Genomic DNA, 22,764 nt, shown 5'->3' with positions numbered 1-22,764 from the left:
TAAACACGGGAGATGGAGCTTGCAGTGAGCCCAGATTGCGCCACTGCACTCCAGCCTGGGCAACAGAGCGAGACTCCATCTCAAAATAAATAAATAAATATAAATAAAGGCGATGTCATGTAAAGTAAAAGAAAATAGCCAGATATCGGCCCTCATGACTTCTCTTCTATAATAACAAGTTCATTTGTCTTCTACCTTCAGTCATTTTGCCCTTCAGTCCTGGTTATACTCATGTTTCACACACATGTACACATACACACACATGTAGAGAGAGAGAGAGACTAATACATACACAGAGCTACTGAATCTCTTGAACTAAAATTAGTTACATTGGTTATAATAATTACAAACAAAAAGTTCAGTGAAAGCAGAGACAGGAACAATTCTAACAGAATGCACTCTAGAAATTTCAGCTTATTCTGTAAGGCAATAAAGTTCTACCTTCGTATTGCAAATGCCTGCTAGTCACTAGGAATTCAACTGGGAACAATGGATATAAACCAGTTCTTCAGCCACAGATCTGAGAAGGGGATCTGACCATCACTCGCAAGCACAAAGAACAGTGCCCATGGTAACCCATTCAATCACCTGTGGCAAAACCGCAAATCTAAACAGAGCTCTCCTTGCTCAAGAGAACAAACGAAAAATAAAAGATCTGTCAAAAAATATTGCAAATGAGAGAAAAGCATCATCATCTCTTGGAAGAAGAATATGTTTCTGAAAAAGATTAAAAAATATGCTTCAGGAAACTGACATCCTTAAATAGAACAGGAAAAAAAAAAAACCACCATCTCTATAAAACAGGAATGAAAAGCTGCAAGGAAGAGAACAAGTAACAACAGCTTTAAAAAAAAAAAAAAAAAAAAAAAAGGCCAATGTAACCTTGATATCAAAATCTGACAAGATCATTATGAAAAAGAAAAATTGCAGCCAAAATCTCTTATGAATACAGACGTAAACATAAAACAAACAAAGTATCAGTAAATGAAATATAATATCCAAAAAAGAATAGTATAACATGACCAAGTGGGTTTATCCCAGGAATGCAAGGCTGGTTTAACATTTGAAAATAAATGTAATTCACTACATAAAACTGGAAAAAAGAAAAATTATAATCATCTCAAGAGATGCAAAAAAGGCATTTGGTAAAATTCAACATCCATTCATGACAAAAACTCTCAGCAACCTAAAAATGGACAGAAATTTCTCAAACTGATCAAGGGCATCTAAGAGAAACAGCTATCAACATACTGGTTGACACTGATGAGATGGTAACATATTGAACACTTTCCTCTGAATTCAGGTATAACAGCACTATATCTGTACTCATTGAACCTATTCATATCAGAGGTCTTACCCAGTGAAATAAGGCAAGAAATAAAAAGTATAAAGATCAAAAACTAGGAAGTAAAATTGTCATTCACAGAAAACCTGACTGTATACATATAAAATAAAAATAACCTAAAAACATCATTAGAATTAAGTAAATTTAGCAAGGTTGCTGGATACAACGTCAACATACAAGAGATATCTACCGTATTTCTATATGCTAGTAACAATTAGAAAATGACATTTAAAAAGCAATGCCATTCAAAATAGTATGGAAAAAAAAAAATCAAAGACCTACGAATAAATCTAACAAAAGATGCTCAGGACCCTGCACTAAAAATTACAAAAAGCTGCTGAAAAAAAATTAAAGATATATAAGGAGAGATATGTCATCTTCATTAACTAGAAGACTCAATATTGTTAATATCAACTCCCTACAAATTAGGGATGCAATGCAATTCCATCAAAATTGTGGAATTTCACAAGCTGATTATAAAATGTATATGGTCATGCAAAGGACCTAGAATAGTCCAAACAATCTGAATAACAAAATTGAAAGAATTCCACTATTAAATAACAAGACTTACTTTAAAGGTACAGTAATTAAGATAGCATGGTATTAATGCAATGGAAAGAACCAAGTCCAGAAACACAAACATATACCTGATTTACAAGAAAGATGCCATTGAGTGGGAAAAGAACGGTCTTCTTGATAAATGTTAAGTCAATTGGACAACCATGTAGGGGAAGAAAAGGAATTAACCTTGATGTATAACTTACATCATACATAAAAATTCATATGAAATGGATCACATCACAGAACTAAAATTAAAATGTAAAACAAAGCTTCTAGGATAAAACAAACAAAAGTATATTCATGGCCTTTGGTTAGGCAAAGATTTCCTAAACAGAACACATCAAAAAGTAAAGAAAGGAAAGGATCAATAAAATAGACTTAAGACCTCTTGTTAATCAAAAAGCACTATTAAGTGGCCAGGCCCAGTGGCTCATGCCTGTAATCCCAACACTCTGGGAGGCTGAGGCTGGCAGATCATTTGAAGTCAGGAGTTCAAGAGCAGGCTGGACAACATGGTGAAACCCTGTCACTACTAAAAATACAAGAATTATCCAGGCTTGGTGGCACACACCTGTAATCCCAGCTACTCAGGAGGTTGAGGCATGAGAATCACTTGAACCTCGGAGGCAGAGGTTGCAGTGAGCCTAGAGGAAGCCACTGCATTCCAGTCTGGGCAACAAAGTGAGGCTCTGTCTCAAAAACAAAACAAACAAACAAAACAAAGCAAAACAAAAACAAGCACTATTTAAGTGTAAAAAGGCAAGCTGCAGACTGCAGAAAGATCTTTGTAATACTTATGCCTCACAAAGTACTCACATTCAGTAATATAAAGAATGCCTACCAATCTGTAAGAAAAGAACAGACAACACAGTGAAAAACAGGAAAAGACCTGAATAGGTATCTCACAAAAGAAGATATCCAAATGGCCAAAAAGCATATGAAAAGGTGCTTAACATGAGCAGTCAGTCATCAGGAAAATACAGATTAAAATCACAATGAGCTACAAAAACATGACATTAATGGCTAATAATATGGCTAAAAGACTAACAATATAAAGTGTTGGATACGAAACAAGTAGAACTGTCATATATAGCTGATGAGGTATGAATTGGCACACAATTTAGAAAACCGTCAGCATCTACTAAAGCTAAACATATGTATAAATTTTGAACAAGCAATTCCAATCCTGGGTATAAATCTAACAGAAATGAACATTTTTGTTAACTGTACGATATCTATAAGAATATTTGTAACAACTTTATTCATAATAGCCAAAAACGGGAACCAACTTAAATACCTATTGATAATACAATGGATAAATAGAGGCATATTGGCATAATGGAGTACTACGCAGCAATGAAAAACAATGAACTACAGTTAGGTACAACAACACAGATGAGTTCAACCAACACGATGTAGAGCAGAAGAAGCCAGACCCATGAGTATATACTGCAAGATTCCATTTATATGAAGTTCAAGAATGGGCAAAATTGCTACAGTGATAGAAACCAGAATAGTGATTATTTTTTAATAGGTATTGACTGGAAGGGGAATGCAGAGCCTTATACTATGCTGGAGATACCCTGTACCTTGATCTGGATGGTGATTACATGAGTATATAACCATTAAAAATTAATCAAGTGGTATCCTTAAAAATCTGCATACTTTTTTACTGCATGTAAATAATACAACTGTAAAAAATTTAAATTTAAAAATATGTGTAATAGCAGAAGAAAATCTATATTAGAAATAACAAAAAACTCTGCACATTACATATAAGACAAACATAAGATGATTCTGAAAGGCAGAGAGAGAAGCAGAACAGCTAGTGACCTCAGGATCCAAGGAGTGAGCAGAGATGAGTTCCCTGGGTTTTTCCTTGCCTCATATATTACATTGTTGGAGCCACAAAAGTCAGCAACCTGGAAATACCAATTGATGCATACCCAAAAATGCTCGAACAAAAGCCAGCTTTCTGTAGCCAAAGGACCAAAAAGGAGAGCGAGTAAGTCAGAAAACTTTTAAGAAAATACTCACCAAACACCACAGAAAACCCTGTCATCCCACCCTCACCCAAACCCACAAAGGACAAGGAGAAAGCCTAGGTTTCTGGGCTGTGATGAGGAACCCCATCCAGCCCACCCCTGCCAGAGTAGTGCTACAGAAAGCTAAGGAGGGAGCTGGGGATTGCATCATCCCCCACCAGGCAGTAACAATAACCCCATCAATGTGGTTTCAGTGGAGACCCTGGACTTCCACGCCCACCGCCCCCCCAAATCCTGGCAGTAACAAGACTTCCCTTCCATATCCACTCAGATGGTGTCAAGAAGACCTACCAGAGACTAAGGATTTTCATTACCTCCCAGTGATGAAACGGGATAAGACCACTCCCCTCTACCCCGTGGTGTCTGTTGAGTCCCCAGTGGGAGCAAGAATAAGGCATTACCCGACTCAGCCAGGGAGGTTTCCCTGGAGGCCTACTAGGGAGCCAGAACTCCCACCCTACAGTGTGGTAACAGAATCCTTCAACTTGGATGTCAACGGAAGCAGAGTAGGGAACCTGAATGTACACCCCAACTTTGCAAAAGCAAGGAAGAACATCCTCCTTCCCTTCCAGAGCAGTGTCAGAGGAAGCCAGACAGAAGAGAGCTTAAAAAAAAAATTCTTCAAAGTTCAGCAGGAAATTTTGTCAATCTAGAACTCCACCCCCATACAAACTACTCGGCCCCTGTGAGAAAGCAGACATTTTTCAGATGTGCAAGAACTCACAGTTTACTTTCTATGCACTCTTTCTGCAAGGGTGCCACTGTGGCTGTCTCCTATAAGAACCTGAATATGTACTCCAGCAAACAAATTAAAGCAAAATGATCACACGGCCAGCAAATAATCAAATCAACCTTGAAAAGTGATGAGGGGATATTCCAGGGTTAGAACAATAGAGCTGATTTTATAAGGATTTAACAGGAAGGTGGGAGGGAACCATCGGGGTACAGGGAAGCCTGGATAAAACTGCAAGTATAATTTCAAGTGTGGAAAAAATTAAGGATACAATAAAAGCAAATAATGCAAGACGGAAAAAAAGACTTAAGAAACTCTGGAAGAGGGAGAAGAAGAGAAAGGATACTGCTTTAAAAAAATCGAAATCGGCCAGGTGTGGTGGCTCAAGCCTGTAATCCCAGCACTTTGGGAGGCCGAGACGGGCGGATCACGAGGTCAGGAGATCGAGACCATCCTGGCGAACACGGTGAAACCTCGTCTCTACTAAAAAATACAAAAAACTAGCTGGGCTAGGTGGCGGGCGCCTGTAGTCCCAGCTACTCAGGAGGCTGAGGCAGGAGAATGGCGTGAACCCGGGAGGCGGAGCTTGCAGTGAGCTGAGATCCGGCCACTGCACTCAAGCCTGGGCGACAGAGCAAGACTCCATCTAAAAAAAAAAAAAAAAAATTGAAATCCAGATACGGACCTTTATTTTCCAGTCTCAGGTACTTTCTGCACTGGAGGCAGCAGTGCAGACATGGTCAAGTCCAAAAACCACACCACACATAACCAGTTTCAAAATGGCATGGAAATGGCATCGATAGGCCCTGATCATAAAGATACCCTTTAAGTGGGTAGAACCTTAGTTCTTAAGGATCATACACTTTGCCAAGAAACACAAGAAGGGTCAAAAGACCCAGGCCAACAAAATGAAGACCATCAAGGCCTTTGTCAAGCTCAAGGTCTTGAAGGGCACCTGTGTTTGTCTGTTCCTGCCGTTGCTATAATGAAATACCTGAGACTGGGTCATTAATAAAGACAAGAGGTTTAATTGGCTCATAGTTCTGTAGGCTCACAGTGCTGGCATCTGCTTCTGCAGATGCCTCAGGAAGTTTATAATCATGGCTGAAGGTGACAGGGAGCCAGCGTGTCACATAGTGAAACAAGGGAGGGAGGGGGAGGAGCCACACTCTTTTAAACAACCAGATCATGAACTACTAGAGCAAGAACTCAGTCATCACCAAGGGGATGATGCCAAGCCATTCATGAGAGACCACGCCCACGATCCAATCACCTCCCACCAGGCCCCACCTCCAATACTGGGAATCACATTTCCACGTGGGATTTGGAGGCGACGAACATCCAAACCATCTTAACCTCAGTCCCAAGCTCAGGAGCCATGCTGATTATGACATCATCAGGTGCCAGGTTCTGCTGGCCAAAAGCTAGCACCCAGGCCAACGCCCCCACAAAGGCTACAAAGCAGAGGTTCCCATCCTGCCAACATGAGGATGAAAGCACTTGTATGATCTCCTGGGCTGCTCTCTCTACAGGGCTAGTGTACAAATAATTTGCTGTTTTGTACAAATAAATGTAAACTTATCCATATATATGATGCCACAGACATTTAGCATAATTTTCAATTCTGAATGGACTGTGACCCTGATGTTAACATTCTCCTTCAAATGGGATGAAAATGTTGTTTTAGTACCCTACCCGGTCTAGTGGAGTTAAATACTTGTATTTAAATATTCATAAGAGCATTCCACTTTTATAATTAACCTAAAGACAAATCATGGAAGACTTGATTCTGGTCATGGATCAAAATTTAAGTGACCATATAAATGTAAAAGCATAGCTTTCAGAAGGTAGAAGGAAGAGCTAGGGTAATACCCTTCCCCTTACAAAGTGTGAAATCAAAAGCGTGTTGAGGGTTAATGGAATCTTAAAGAGGTTTAAGTTAATAACCATTATAAAAATTAAAGTAATACAAAATAGATAAAAGATCAGATGAGTAGAAGAGAGAAGTACGATAAAGTTACTTATCTTTCATTTCAAGGAGTCAACAGATACTGTCTAAAGTTAATTAACAGAGAGAGATTTATCTATGGTTATGAGTTACCACCAGAAAAACTAAAAATGGGGTCAGTTAATAAGAGTTTGTCTCCAAAGAGTGGGACTGGGGAAGAATAGGGAAGAGGACTGTTGCTTATCACAGGCTCTTATGAAGTATTTGATTCATTACTATATATGTTTGTAATTTTGCATGCATTTGTAACTGATAAAAATAATTTTTAAAGTTTGACAAACACACTTTCCTGATGAAGCTGTATGACAACAAGCATTCTCATGTGTGGGAATATGAATTGGCACAATCTCTATGGAGGAGTATTTGACAATATCTAGCAAAATTACATACAAAATTACCCTTTGACCCAAATTCCACTCAGAAAAATCTATTGCAATGGTATAATGGTAAAAACACAAAAAGGTGCATACACAAGACTATTCATTACTGCACCATTTGTAATAATAAAAGACTAGAAGCAACCTAAATGCCCATCAGCATGACACGGGCTGAACAAACCATAGTCCATCCATCCAATGGAGTACTATTGCTGTCCTACAGAGAAATGAGGAAGATCCCTATGTTCCCTATATTTTCCCAGGAGAGACCTCTTTACAGGATATATTATAAAATGAGAAAAGTTAAGGGGAGAAATGCTATCACTTATCTGAGGGCCTGGCAAGAGGAGATGTGAATATATCTATGTATTTGTCTTTTTTTATTTATTTATTTTTATTATTATTATTTTTTGAGACAGATTTTTACTCTTGTTGCCCAGGCTAGAGTGCAATGGCACAATCTTGGCTCACCGCAACCTCCGCCTCTAGGGTTCAAGCAATTCTCCTGCCTCAGCCTCCCAAGTAGCTGGGATTAACAGGCATGTGCCACCACACCTGGCTAATTTTTGTGTTTGTAGTAGAGATGGGGTTACTCCATGTTGGTCAGGCTGGTCTCGAACTCCCAACCTCAGGTGCTCTGCCCGCCTCGGCCACCCAGAGTGCTGGGATTAAAGGCGTGAGCCACTATGCCCAGTTGCTTTTTTTGTTTTAATAAAAAGACAAATGAAAATCTAAAATCAAACTCGGTACCTATGATAGGGAAGGAACACAGCAGTAGGCAGGGATAAAAGTTAGACTTGTGAATATGCCTGTTTTGTAGCTTTGGCTTTGAAACAATATAAATATTTTAAGTAATTGTCTTAAAAATCAAATTATTTTTAAACAATAATTCCAACAGATTAAAAGAAAAAATTATAAAAACCTAACTATGGGCTGGGCACGGTGGCTCCTGACTATAATCCCAGCACTTTGGGAGGCCAAAGTGGGCAGATCACTTGAGGTCAGGAGACCAGCCTGGCCAAAAAAGTGAAACCCTGTCTCTACTAAAAATACAAACATTAGCTGGGCGTGGTGGCAGTTACCTGTAGTCCCAGGTACTCAAGAGACTGAGGCAGGAGAATCACTCAAACACAGGAGGCGGAGATTGCAGTGAGCCGAAATCATGCCACTGCACTCCAGCCCGGGCGACAGAGCAAGACCCTGTCTCAAAAAACAAAACAACAATAACAAAAAAAAAAACCTAACTTTGTATTGTGTTGGTGACATAACCACAGAGAAAAAAACTAATTCTACTGACTTTAAAACAGTAATTTGACTACAGTCCTAGTGAAATATATCCTAAGGACCAAAAGAACTGCCAAGTTTTAAAAAGCCAAAAACATAACTATTTTCAGTAATCACATTGTTGATGGTAATGTTGGTGCTGCTGTTGAGCTGTCTAAGTACTGTGGGGATAAAGCAAAAGAGTAATGGTGTTGGTGTTGTTGGAAATCAAGACTTTTCTATATGTATGGGAGATTCCAACGTAAAGGTGATGAGGTTAAATAAAACTGCTATAGTCTAGAACTGGAAAAAGCAATATGAACACATAATGCAATTTACCTTTAAAAATACACACACATATTTCCAAATTCTGACCCCTGGAGAATCCTAGAAATTATGACTGACCTGGTAGCAAACCCACCCCATCTCCAAAAGTCCTAAATCCCATCCTAAATCCCAGGCTGTGATTTCTAATACTATTTCCCACCAAAAGGAACCAGGACTCCTTAGAGAAACACTGGGTCTGGAGCAGGAAACACAGAAGATGAGCCTGGAACACCTTGTCATACAAAAAGGCAAGGGAGCTATTAGAAACTACTGGGATCCTGGCCGGGCGCAGTGGCTTATGCCTGTAATCCCAGCACTTTGGGAGGCTGAGGCGGGCACATCACGAGGTCAGGAGATCAAGACCATCCTGGCTAACACGGTGAAACCCCGTCTCTACTAAAAATACAAAAAAAATTAGCCAGGCATGGTGGCGGGCCCCTGTAGTCCCTGCTACTTGGGAGGCTGAGGCAGGAGAATGGAGTGAACCTGGGAGGCGGAGCTTGCAGTGAGCAGAGATGGTGCCACTGCACTCCAGCCTGGTCGACAGGATGAGACTCTGTCTCAAAAAAAATAAATAAAAAGAAAGAAAAGAAACTACTGGGATCCTGTCGAAAGGACTTCAGAGTTCACTTGAAATTCCCACTGGACAGGCCAGGTGCTTATGGCTCACACCTGTAATTTCAGCACTTCGGGAGGCCAAGGCAGGCAGATCACGAGGTCAGGAGATCGAGACCATCGTGGCTAACACGGTGAAACCCTGTCTCTACTAAAAATACAAAAAATTAGTCAGGCGTGGTGGCAGGCGCCTGTAGTTCCAGCTACTGGGGAGGCTGAGGCAGGAGAATGGTGTGAACCCAGGAGGACGAGCTTGCAGTGAGACGAGATCACGCCACTGCACTCCAGCCTGGGCGACAGAGAGAGACTCTGTCTCAAAAAAAAAAAAAAAGAAAGAAAGAAAAGAAAAGAAATTCCCACTGGACAAAGACTAATTAAAAATGAGTGAGGGCAATAACTATAGCAGATTGAAATATAGCAAATAAGTAAATACATCCATTTAAAGTGACACTCCCCTCTCTCAAAAATCAGTTACCTTTGGAAAATGTTTAAAAAATTAATAAAATCAAGCATTTACCCTGCCTTTCCTATATGAACTGTATCTCAGAGCAACCAAATGGTTGATATGGACAAGGTTTCTTTTTACAAGTATCCCAGCTAGTATGAAGAAGAAGTAATAGAAACAAAATATCACCATTTTATAACCTCTAATTAATGAACAGATCAAAGACAGATAATCAGACATAATGTACCTCCTGATGGAAGTACCTATCACCACTTTTAAAATATTCTTGCCAAGAAAGTGAACTTGAATCTCATCAAGTCATTTAATCCAACTACCAATATGTAGGAAATAAAGGGGACAGAGGAATACATTAAACCTTAAGGATGCAACAGAAATCATATAGAACAAATAATCTACTTCTTCAAAAAATCAACAGCATGGGGGAAAAAGACAGCAAATATCAACCAATTGCAATGTATGAACTTCGCTGATTCAAACGAATCCACTGTTTTTTTTAAATTTGATATAACTGAAAAACTTTGAGCACTGACTGGATATTTAACAACATTAAAATTTTTTGACCAGGGGCAGTGGCTCATGCCTGTAATCCCAGCACTCTGAGAGGCCTAGGCAGGTGGATTGCTTGGGGTCAGGAGTTTGAAACCAGCCTGACCAACATGGTGAAACCCTGTCTCTATTAAAAATACAAAAATTAGCTGGGCATGGTGGTGCACACCTGTAATCCCAGCTACTGGGGAGGTTGAGGCAGGAGACTCGCTTGAACCCAGGAGGCAGAGGTTGCAGTGAGCTGAGATCACACCACTGCACTCCAGCCTGGGCTACAAAGTACAACTTCAACTAAAAAAAAAAAAAAAAAAAATTAAATTTTTTTGGTTAACTTTTTAGGTGTGAGAATGTTATATTTTTTAAAAAGAAAATCTACCTTTTTGAGACACATATGGAAGTATTTAAGAATGATATGCTATCTGGGGCCTGGAATGGTGTGGCTCACACCTGTAATCCCAGCACTTTGGGAGGTAGAGGCGGGCAGATCACTTGAGGTCAGGTGTTTGAGAGCAGCCTGGCCAAAATGGTGAAATACCATCTCTACTAAAAATACAAAAATTAGCCAGGCATGGTGGCGCACACCTGTAATCCCAGCTACTGGGGAGGCTGAGGCACGAGAATCACTTGAACCTGGGAGGTGGAGGTTGCAGTGTGCCAAGACTGCACCACTGCACTCCAGCCTGGGCAACAAAGTGAGACTCTGTCTTAAAAAAAAAAAAAAAAAAAAAAAAAAAGATGATATGACAACATCTGGGATTTGCTTCAAAATAATCCAGGACTGGAGAGCAAGGGAGGGAGTTACAGTCAGTCATCTATAAATAAAACTAGGTAAAACATAAAATAAGTGTTGAAACTGGTTGATGGGAATTTGGGGGCTCATTATACTATTCCACTTTCATAGATGTTTAAAATTTTCCAAAATAAAGTTTAAAAATAGGTTCAACTACCAAGAAAAAAAGGAATAAAAAATCACTTTAAGGCCAGGCACAGTGGCTCAAGCCTATAATCCCAGCACTTTGGGAGGCCAAGGCGGGCAGATTACCCGCCAGGAGTAATCTGCGGTCAGGAGTTTGAGAGCAGCCTGGCCAACCTGCAAAACTCGTCTGTACTAAAAGTATGAAAAATTAGCCGGGCATGGTGGCAGGTGCCTGTAATCCCAGCTACTCAGGAGGCTGAAGCAGAGGAAGCTTGAACCCAGGAGGTAGAAATTGCAGTGAGCCAAGATCGTGCCACTGCACTCCAGCCTGGGCAACAAGAGCAAGGCTCCATCACAAAGGAAAAAAAAAAATCACTTTAAAAAGACTGAGCAGCAGTCCTTGGCCCGACACAGTGGCTCACGCCTGTAATCCCAGCACTTCAGAAGGTCGAGGTGGGTGGATCACAAGGTCAACAGTTGGAGACCAGCCTGGCCAATATGGTGAAACCCCGTCTCTACTAAAAATACAAAAAATTTAGCCAGGCGTGGTGGCACATGCCTGTAATCCCAGCTACTCGGGAGGCTGAGGCAGGAGAATTGCCTGAATCCGGGAGGCAGAGGTTGCAGTGAGCTGAGATCGCGCCACTGCACTCCAGCCTGGGTGACAGAGCGAGACTCCATCTCAAAAAAAAAGAAAAAAAAATGTTAAAAAGACTGAAAAGTAGTACCAGTTAAACAGAGATAAATATAAATTATTTGTATAAATATTTTATAAAACGGAATAGATTTCCGATATGTATGATAAAGGGAACATTAAGTGGTTTTGTTTGTTTTTTACTTCAAGACAGGGTCTTGCTCTGTTGCCCAAGCTAGAGTGCAGTGGCGCAGTTTCAGCTCACTGCAACCTCACCCTCCCAGGTTCAAGCAGTTCTCACACCTCAGCCTCCCAAGTAGCTGGGACTACAGGCATGCACCACCATGCCCAGCTAATTTTTGTAATTTTTTTTTTTTTTTAAGTAGAGATGGGGTTTCGCCATGTTGGCCCAACTGATCTCGAACTCCTGACCTCAAATGATCTGACTGCTTCAGCCTCCAAAGTGCTGAGATTACAGGCGTGAGCCACCGGACCTGGCTGGGGGCATAAGTGTTCTTAAATGTTATAATTCTAATTGTTTGCATGTTCATCTTATCTGTCTTAGTAGACTATAGGCTTCCTTTCTTCCCAACCAGCAAGAGCAATAGCGCTTTGTATATATCAGCATCTCAATCTTTCAAATAAATTCAGTGAAATACACTACACGTCATCCTAACATTCTTACTGAAAGGAAGCAAAAACCTTGGTTTTTAAAAACAAAACAAAAAAAAAACTGTAATACTATAAAAAGGAATATACTTGCTGTCTTTTAACTTGTTTTTTAACTCCAGGTTGTTCAGACAATCATATTTTCTACTCTCCAAGCAATATTAATGATAGCTGCCATTTACTAAGCAGTCATATCTCCACTGCGAACTAGGCACAAGATCTCTTTCAATTATGACAACAACCTTGTAGGTGAATTTATTAGCTTCCTTCCATATTTTTTTTTTAACCTGAAGCTCAGAAATTTAGAACTCAGAGAGATAATTTATAGTTCTAGGGACTCAAAACTCCAATGCTCACATACCTCTGGCTCCCCTCACACCCTGGAGTTCAAGAACTGCCTGCATGGAGTCAGACAGCATCTTCTCTAGATGGGTTTCCTTCCTTCCATTTATTCATACAGCCTAGGCGAGATCAATGCAACACCCTCAAACCTTTCCTGTGGCTAAAGTGAATTTGAATTCACCTTTTGAAAGGTGGTTTTTCTCCCTACCTCTCTAAATCTACCATGAACAGATTTGCCTTCAGCAATTTAGTCCAGCCCACTTCAAGTCTTACTTATTTAATAAAGCACACACATTCACTATAGATCCCTCAAAGATTCCTTCCTTTCTCACTGCAGACTAAAATGCCTTATCCCAATTATAACTTTTCACTTTTCCTCAGAACAGCAAACATTATATAACTAGTCCTCACCTTACAAATACTCCATTTGTAACATAACTCTGCTAACCTTGGCAAGTCATCTTTGATTCTTCTTTTGCCTCTTACATGTAATTTGTCACCAAGTCTTGTCATTTCTACTTATCTGTCAAAGCCATCCTTTTTTTTTTTTTTTTTTTTTTGAGACAGGGTCTCACTCTGTCACCCAGGCTGGAATGCAGTGGCGTGATCTTGGCTCACTGCAACCTCTGTCTCCTGACCTCTGTGGGAACTCAAGTGATCCTCCCACCTCAGCCTCCCAAGTAGCTGGGACCACAGATACATGCCACCACACCTGGCTAATTGTTGTATTTTTTTGTAGAGATAGAGTTTCATCATGTTGCCCATGCTGGTCTCAAATTCCTGGACTCGAGCCGTGGACTCAAGCCTGGACCCTCCTTGGCCTCCCAAAGTGCTGGCATTACAGGTATGAGCCACCACACCCGGCCCATCATTCCTTTTCTTTACACTGCCAAAACCTTGCTCTGGACCTTGATCTTCGGCAGTAAAAACTATTACACAGTTCCACAATCCAGTGGCCTCCCATTTTTTTCCAGGCATTCTTCCTATCAGTAAAAAAGTGAGCAGACATCTGATAAATATCCATAAATTATAATAATGCCTTACTATACTCATACATACATTAAAAAATACTAAAACAAACTTTGAAGGTTGATATAAAAATAAATACAATTTCTAGCATATTATTCTCACATTCCAATGTGTCATCTTGTACAAGCCAGAGATATCACTGCTCTACACTTCTGCTGCCAGGGTAATCTACCTAAAAACCCAAATCTGATCATATTACATCCCCAGTTCAGCCCTTCAATGACATCATATCCCACTGGCACATGCCTACTTCATCAACTTCTTCTCCTATAATCTTTATCCTTATATCCTTTTTTTTTTGAGACGGAGTCTGGCTCTGTCGCCCAGGCTGGAGTGCAGTGGCGCGATCTCAGCTCACTACAAGCTCCGCCTCCCGGGTTCACGCCATTCTCCTGCCTCAGCCTCCCGAGTAGCTGGGACTACAGGCGCCCGCCATCTCACCCGGCTAGTTTTTTGTATTTTTAGTAGAGAAGGGGTTTCACCGTGTAGATCAGGATGGTCTCGATCTCCTGACCTCGTGATCCACCCCGTCTCGGCCTCCCAAAGTGCTGGGATTACAGGCTTGAGCCACCGCGCCTGGCCTATCCTTATATCCTGTATTTCAGCTTTACCTTTTAACTCCCCATGACTTTTGCATACACAGTGCATACACATTCCTATATCTGGAATGACCTTGCCCTCAACAGTTACTGATTTGTACATAACAGTATCTCGAAGAGGGAAACACATTCTAAATGCCATAACCAACTTACAAATGAATTTTTGGAATGTCACCTCTCTTTTCTATGGGAACATATATGTATTTTAACATATCTCTTCTTACTTTATTTGGCTACTTTTCAAGTCCTGAATACTTGGAAAGAATGGGCATGGATTCCAATCAAAGTAGAGAACAAAACAACTTCATTTTGTTTATTTTTCTTCCTTGTTTATCTTTCCATGTCCCCACAAAGCCCTTTTAAGCAAAAAGGATGTTACGAACCCAGAGATTAGTTCTCCCTAGGGCCAGGAAAAAGGCTGGACCTTTGCAACTGCAAACTGAACTCCAGCCAGGAACTTACACAGATTTAATAACTGAATGCAAACATACTTTCCTAGAGCAATACTCCAGGTCTTACCTTCTGTTTCAACCTTCCTATCTGCTGTACAATCCCCTCTAAGTTGACTACAATGGCTAAAAGAAGAGTGAGGGAGTAGCACCAACATGTTTTCCAGAAAAGTCATGAAAATTCAAGTGGCTGACTCTGAGCACCAATGATGGAGAGCTTGGTCTTCAAAGAGACTGTTACTCCACCACTCCAAGTCTTTCTACATTCTCCTTTGGGGACTGGGAGGATAGCGCTGTGGCGGAGAAAGGGATGAGGGGGAAGAGGCATTAGAGGAAGGCAGCCTGGAAAGGAAGTCACATTCCAATTCTTGGTCTCATCACAAAGCACAGAGATACATTGGTTGTGCTATATAACAGGCCTCAAGAAAAAGCAACCTTCTTGTGCATTTTGGCAAGGGGATCCTTTAAAGAACAGTCAAAACAAACTGGAGCAGAGCTATCATAAGCCAAGACTGCTCCTCTGTTCTTGAAATGAGATGGATTTATCCTCACTTTCAAGTCATATAACTTCCACTCGTCTTCCTTTGGTAATCCCCCTCCATTCTCCAAATCTCCTCTTTCTTTCAGTTCAAGTTCCAACCTCTTCTGAGAAACCTATCTCCATCTACTCTGATCTTTTCTATGTAACTCATTTGGGCCAAATCAAAACCACAATAAAATACCACTTTACACAAAGGGGTACAGCTGCTTTAGAAAACAATTTTAACAGTTTCTCAAAAGGTTACGCAGAGTTACCATACGATCCAGCAGTTCCACTCCTAAGTATATACCCGAGAGAAATAAAAACGTATGCCCACACAAAATGTTCATAGCAACATCATTCATAATGGTGAAAAGGGGAAACCACCCAAATACCTAACAACTGACAAATGGATGAGTAAAATGTGGTATGTCCATACAATGAAATATTATTCAGCAGTAAAAAGTAATGAAACACTCATACACGCTCCAACATGGATAAATCTTGAAATCATTATGTTAAGTGAAAGAAGCCATGCATGAAGGGTTACATATTATTCTGTTTATTAACATATGAAATGCCCATAATAGGCAAATCTATAGCAAGTAGATTAGTGATTGCCTAGGACTGAAGGGTTTGGGGGAATGAGTGGTATCTAACAGGTATGGGGTTTCTTTGTGCGGTGATGAAAAAGTTCTGGAATTAGTGGTAATCAGTCACCCTTGTGAATATCCTTAAAACCACTTTAAAAAGTAAATTTTAGGGCCGGGCAAAGTGGCTCATGCCTGTAATCCCAGCAGTTTGGGAGGCTAAGGCAGACAGATCATCAGGAGTTTGAGACTAGCCTGGCCAACGTGGTGAAACTAAAAATACAAAAACTAGTCAGGCATGGTGGCAGGCACCTACAATCCCAGCTACTTGGGAGGCTGAGGCATAAGAATCACCTGAACCTGGGAGATGGAGGTTGCAGTGAGCTGAGATCGCACCACTGCACTCCGCCTGGGTGACAGAGTGAAACTGTCTCAAAAAAAGTAAATATTATAGTTATTATGTTATATATATATATATATAATAATAAATATTATGTTATATAAGATTCACATACTATAAAACTTCATATCTTAAACAGTTTTCAGATTACCACAACCTACAAGGCCCTGCCCTGCCCAGTCTCTCTCCCTCTGACCTCACCACAAGCCTCTCTGCCCCCCGTCACTATTCAAACCCACTGGCCTTCTGTCCATTCCTGAAAAATGCCTAGGGTTTTCTTGCCTCAAGGCCTTTGTGTATGCTCTATCCTTTGCCTGGAATAAAACGTCTTGCCTAGTCTCTTTAGATGACTAATACCTCCTCATCCTTTAAGTCTCAGCTCAAATGTCATCTCCACGGTGAGCCTTCCCTCGCCACTCTCTCTAAAATAGGACAGTCACTCCCATCATTTTCCCTCAGAGGCATCTCGTGTGCTTTCTTTATAGAACGTCCACATAGCTTTATGTGAATGTACCTGGTTTTTTAATGTCAGGTCCACAAGACTGTATGCACCATTAGGAGTGAATCTATTATTCACCATCGTAATTCCCAATATCTAACACAATTCCTGGCATTCAAGTGTCTAATAAATGGTAATATTTTTATTTCCCTAATATGCCATGTCCTCATACGTACTGCTCCCTCTGCTGATACCCCCAGCATCCCTACTGCCTCTACTCCCTCTGCTAACCACCCCTACCCATTTCTCAGCTGAAACATGATCTCCTTGGTGAAGCCTTCCTTTCCTGACCCTCCCTCCTCCCCAGAAGACAGTCTCTCCTTCACTTACTCACCTATTCATCACCAGTCGCATCTCCACCATTGCAATTAACTACACTGTATTATACTTGGGTTGTTTTTGTTTTGTTTTGGTGGGGAGGGAGTCTGGAAGGGACTGTTTCTGTTTTACATTTCTGTCCACTACTTTAGAAAGCCTCAAAGAAAAATATTTGTTCATCTTTGTGTCCCTAGTACTTAGCACACTGCCAGGCACAGTATTGCCACTAATTATGATAATAATGGCTAATATTTATTGTTCAATATGTGCTTAATAGTCTTAGTTCTAAAGTAGGTAAGTGGATGAATAAATGGATAAATTTCTTGGTCACTAATCTCACAGAGGTCACAGTTTGACAGGGACAGAAGACAGGTATACAGGCTAATATAGAATAATCACCACCACAAGGCCAAATTAGTTGCCCTGCCCTGTTCCCATGCCTCCAAATCTTAGAGTATGCTTTTCTCTGAGTCCATAAATGTCAGGTTTCTTCAAACTCACTTAGAAAACTTCCTTCGATTACTTACAGCCCACTTCCTGCACTTGGTGCCTGGAAGCAATTTCTAGGATGTCACCACAAGTAATATTAAACTGCTGCATAGTTTCCTGCTGTGTGTCTGCATTATCAGTTAAATTGCATCATATTAACCACATTCCAGTCCACTGGGATCATTCAAACACCAAATAAGATTTAAACATACCTGTCAAAAATTGCCAGTTACCACTGCTCCTTTTATTCTTCTAGGTAAATGTGTACAGAGGTTTAAGATTTAGGTTTCCAGGGTGCGACCTGCATACTGATGACCTCTGTTTTTGTCCATTAGATGTTGATTTGAGGCAAGACAATGTTCCTTTATTAAAATAAACATGAGGCTGGGCGTGGTGGCTCACACCTGTAATCCCAGGACTTTGGGACGCCAAGGCGGGCAGATCACCTTAGGCTGGGAGTTCGAGACCAGCCTGACCAACATGGGAGAAACCCTGTCTCTACTAAAAATAGAAAATTAGCTAGGCATGATGTCTCATGCCTGTAATCCCAACTACTAGGGAAGCTGAGGCAGGAGAATGGCTTGAACCGGGGAGTGGAGGTTGCAGTGAGCTGAGATCGTGCCATTGCACTCCATCCAGCCTGGGCAACAAAAGTGAAACTCCGTCTCAAAAAAAAAAAAAAAAAAAAAAAAAACCTAAATACTCTAGTAAAAGGAAATGCCTGCCTAAACCAGTATAATTTGCCTTAAAAATTTATAAAATATAAAACTTTTCTTCCTCAAGGGTTTAAACTTTTTTTAACTCGATGTACACTCAACTCAGAGAACTCAGTCTTAATTAGAATCTTAATGTAGATCCTAATGCATTTCTTAAATGCATTCCATGAACTCTTCTCAAACAACCACGTGCCAGGCATTGAGTCTGACACAGGGAACTCAAAAGATAAATAAGACAGTCCTTGCTCTCAAGAAGTTTATGTCCAGCACGGTAAAGGAGACAGACAAGAAACGAGATTCAGTACCGTGTCTGTGATAAACACAAGGGACCACAGAAACATGGATGAAGGGCACCTGGCCTAGACTGGAACAGGAGTGGGTGGGGGTGGCAACAGGAAACTGGCATCAAGGCAGGCTTCCAGGGGATGGCATCTGATCTTAGGCCTATAAACTCTCATTCTCTCATTTGAAAAATGTGGTTAATAAACAGCATCGCCACCACTGGACAGTAGTGAGGGTTTCATGAAATGGTTCACATTAAGGATTTCCATGGTACCTGACAGAGGTTGTGTTCAACCAGGCTTAAACTTGAAAGAGAAGTCTGATCAAACACTAAATCTCAACACCTCTGCCTAGCAACTCACGTGCTTTATCACTGATCACACAACAGACACCAGCTTCACAATTACACACAATATTGTTTTTAATCGACTTTTATTTTTTAATAATGAGACAATGTTAAGCCCTACTCTGCATGTTAACAGCCTAATTCCTTGGTCATTAAAATTTTCTTCTCCATTACCTTAAACATACCTTTCTCTGACATTTCTAATATACAGTAATGTTCTTAGTCCTTTGATACAGAAGGTGAAAAAAAAAGAAAAAAAAACTAACAATTACTGAGTTTTTAACATGGACCTAGCATTTATATTGATACTGTGTTCATTGCTCATAATAACCCTACAACCTGGACACATTCCTCCCCATTTTACCTCAGGGAAACTGAGGTTGAAAAGGCAGTCTGTGTGAAGTTTCATAATTAGCATTAAAAAGAGCTGGAATTTGAACCTAGATCTGATTCCACCTAGTCAACTGACTTGTTGCATCAGAGATAAGCAAGAGAAAACAAAGGGAACCCCTCCCCCTTGCCCCTACCTCCAAGACTGTCCTATTCAATGGAACCTGCACACTTAGATTTCACCACAGCCAGGAGAACACCGTGAATGCCCTGCCAGGAGGGAATAGCCAGCCAGTAGTAACCAAAGCTCCGTCTTCTCCAACAACTAGAGAAGCACTTAAGTGGGTAATTTCCTGTCCATCCCCATTCTGAGCCACAGGCAGAAGTTGCATAATCAACAGTCACTATAAATCACAACTACTTTTCATAACTTCTCTCTTCATATTCTGTTTCAGTTTCACCACAAACTAACATATTTCCCAAGCCTAAGTTTTTATCACAGAGTAGTCTAGTTCCAAGATCAATAAGGCTATTCTTCATACTCATTTCACGATTAATACAATTCCACGCCTTAGTAAACTCCCTTGTCCAAGTGCTCAGAATTAGCGATGGGTTCCACAAAACACATTTGAGAAATGTTATTTGTCAACCTGCTACCTTGGAGAGCAACAGAGATTTGACGGCTAGCCATCCCAACTTTTACTTGCTGGATTTTAATACTGGTTCTGACACTCACCGCCTCATGTCAGGCAAGTTTCTGAACTTTTCTGTAACAAGAAGGGTAAGTGTCCTCACGCATACTCTGCAACTCTAAGATGGCTTCTGGAAAGTGTTTCTAAGTGCTATTGAAATCCAAGTTTACAACTCTTACTTGGAAGTAGGAGCTAAACTTGAGTGCCTCTTTAATCCCAATGGTTCACAAATGACATCTTTTTACCTCCCAAGCCTCTCAAGCTCTTGTTTGGAGAATGCTTCTAACTTTTTTCTCATTTCCACAAAAATAAAGATTTAACAGAGTGTTCATGCGACTCTTCCACTTTCATTGCCATAAGCAAACTTTTCTAGTTTCATTCAGCAGATGTCTCAAGGCTGCTGCAGCGCATCTCATACATATTTTGTAAATGGGAAGCCTAACCACACGGGGACTGCAAGGCTGGGCAAGGGTCACACTGCACGGGCATCACCTGGACATGAGATGCAATGTTTGAATAATTATTAGATTTCGCCCTTAAGGGCCTTCTCCTTTCCAGCTTCCCTAGTACAATTCACAAAATGCTGAAATAAACACATTCCACAGACTTTCCCGTAAGAGGGTTTAAAGTGTTCTAGGAAAGTTGTTTTATAGAAAAGCCTATGCTGTCAACTTTACTTTTTAATGCCCTTAAACAATTCTATTAGTCACAGAGGAAAAAGCGAACATTTGTTAGTAATTAAGAGATAAAACATCTCCAGTTCTGGGGCAAAGGAAGGGAGAGGCCACAAGAGGACCTGCCTGGGAGGGGAGATAGAGTCCAAAGCCACACACCCAAATTGGACCGCTTAAGAGCTGCACTTTCCAAAGTCAACTTCTAAGTCTACGAAGAGGGCAACAATGTTTCAGTGGATTCTGAAGTTACATGTATCAACAATTTCCCGGAAAGCTAACCCTCCACCGGAAAGCCAACCCTCCAGGTGAATGAATGAGTGGGGGAATTCGCCCGATTGAGTTACAAAGCCTTTCCAACGATTATCAAGAGCAGGTGTTTGGTTACAACACCGAGGTATCCTCCTTCACACCCTTTGGCCCTTGCCGTGTGGAGATTTTCACAGATAAGGGGGGGGAACTAGGAGAGAGACAGGCCTTCCTCCCCGGCCATCCACACCTTAGGTCCATGAGTGTGACCCCTCCCTCTAAGAACCTCACGCGACTACTGCGGGGCCGCAGGCCTCAAGCGGCCAGGCTGCAACCTCTCCGGACCTGCCAACTCTCAGGGGCGCCCCAAACATGCCCGTTTGGGGAGGTGCTTCCGGGGCTTTCCCACTCCCCCTCCCCACAGTTGAAGGGCCATTTTCAGGGGCTCCCCGTAAACCCGGGGAGGGGGCCGCCCAGTAATCTCAGCTGTTCCGGCCCCCAGGTGAGGAGGGGACACCTGGCCCCCGGCGCCCTGCCACCCCGCGCGCACCCCGCCCCCGCGCCTTCCTGGATCGTCATGGCAACCGTCCCCCTCCCCGAGTGACGCCGGCACGCGGGGCGCCCCTCCAGTCCCGGCAACAAGTCCCCCGCGCGGCCCGCGGCCTGCAGCCCTGGCCCGGCCTCGCCGCCCCGCGCCCGGCCCGGCTCCGCCCGGCCCGGCCGCACTCACTTGATCCTGGAGCCCATGGTCCCCGGGCCTCCTCATGGGCCCGCGGGCCTCGCTCGGCGCTGCGCTGCCCGCCCGCCCGCGGCCGACCGGCCTCCCTCTGGCGCTCTCCCCGCCCCTTCCTCCCTTCCCTCAGGCTGGGGCCCGCCCGCTCGAGGCTCGCTCCCTCGCCGCCGCCGCCGCCTCCAGGGGTTAATGTACTCGCTCCAGCCCGGCGAACGCCATGGTCGCCGGCGCGCGTGCCCGGCGCGCGCCGCCCCCACCGCCTCTCACCGCCGCCCCTCCCGCCCGCGCTGCCGCCGCCGCTGCCCGCGGGGGCTGCTGGGAAGTGTAGTCCGCTCGCGGGGGCGGGGCCGTGGCCGGCGGGGGCGGGGCAGGAGCGCGGTCACCCGCACGTCTCCCCGGGCGCGGGCCCCGGAGGACTGTGGCGTTCCTGTGCAGGCTCTTACACGTGTCCACCCCACTGCGTCCCGCTGGAAACCTCCACTCACAGCCGCCCTGAAGAGACCCTAATCCTCTCATGGAGACCCCTAGCCCTCCCGAGGAAACCACCACCCATCCTCCCCTTGGAGGCCTCCCACCCAACCCTTCTAACGGACAGCTAATGTCTCCCGCCCAGGCCTCCATGATAACACGTTTTCCCTTTAACATCCCGCACTTTTCCAGTAAGTTCCGTGCAGAACCTCTTCTGCATCACACCGTCCACTTCCCCATCTGAAGGCCTTTCCTCTTCCCTTCCCCTTAGAGCTTGAAGGAGACCCCACATACCTACAGGAAAGCCACTTGGGGGCTTCGTGGACCCATGTGATGACTCAGCTCTGCCCTCCCCTTGAGGACCTCTGTCTCCCTTTATCAGCCGTTTTGGGGACTCCAACATCGAAGCCTCCTTTTACCACAAAAGTCCCTGATAGAGATTAACTCAGTGCAGATGAAAGGATTTGAGAGCCGAGATCACCAACCTGCTACCTACCCCGCTCCCCGCCTTGGGATTCACTTCCATGAACACCTCAA

The 22,764-nt window shown here is 42.6% G+C and overlaps 1 protein-coding gene across 6 annotated transcripts in view; it reads right to left on the bottom strand.

Annotated features, from left to right (window-relative positions):
* The window catches only part of DENND1A (DENN domain containing 1A), a 546,843-nt gene extending 524,837 nt beyond the window's left edge, over positions 1-22,006 (bottom strand). For 5 of the 6 annotated variants that reach the window (XM_023217180.1, XM_023217183.1, XM_023217187.1 and 2 more), the window contains exon 1: positions 21,757-22,006. In XM_023217180.1, coding sequence (XP_023072948.1) covers positions 21,757-21,773 — 17 coding nt within the window. In that variant the 5' untranslated portion in view covers positions 21,774-22,006. The remainder of the gene's footprint in view (positions 1-21,756) is intronic. The other variant, XM_023217182.2, reaches the window with a different exon arrangement.
* Positions 22,007-22,764: the final 758 nt, after the last annotated feature.

The sequence above is a fragment of the Piliocolobus tephrosceles genome, chromosome 14, assembly GCF_002776525.5.
Source record: "Piliocolobus tephrosceles isolate RC106 chromosome 14, ASM277652v3, whole genome shotgun sequence".
NCBI lineage: Eukaryota > Metazoa > Chordata > Mammalia > Primates > Cercopithecidae > Piliocolobus > Piliocolobus tephrosceles.
Note: the sequence above shows the minus strand (reverse complement) of the source record. Positions and strands in the feature narration are given on the sequence as shown.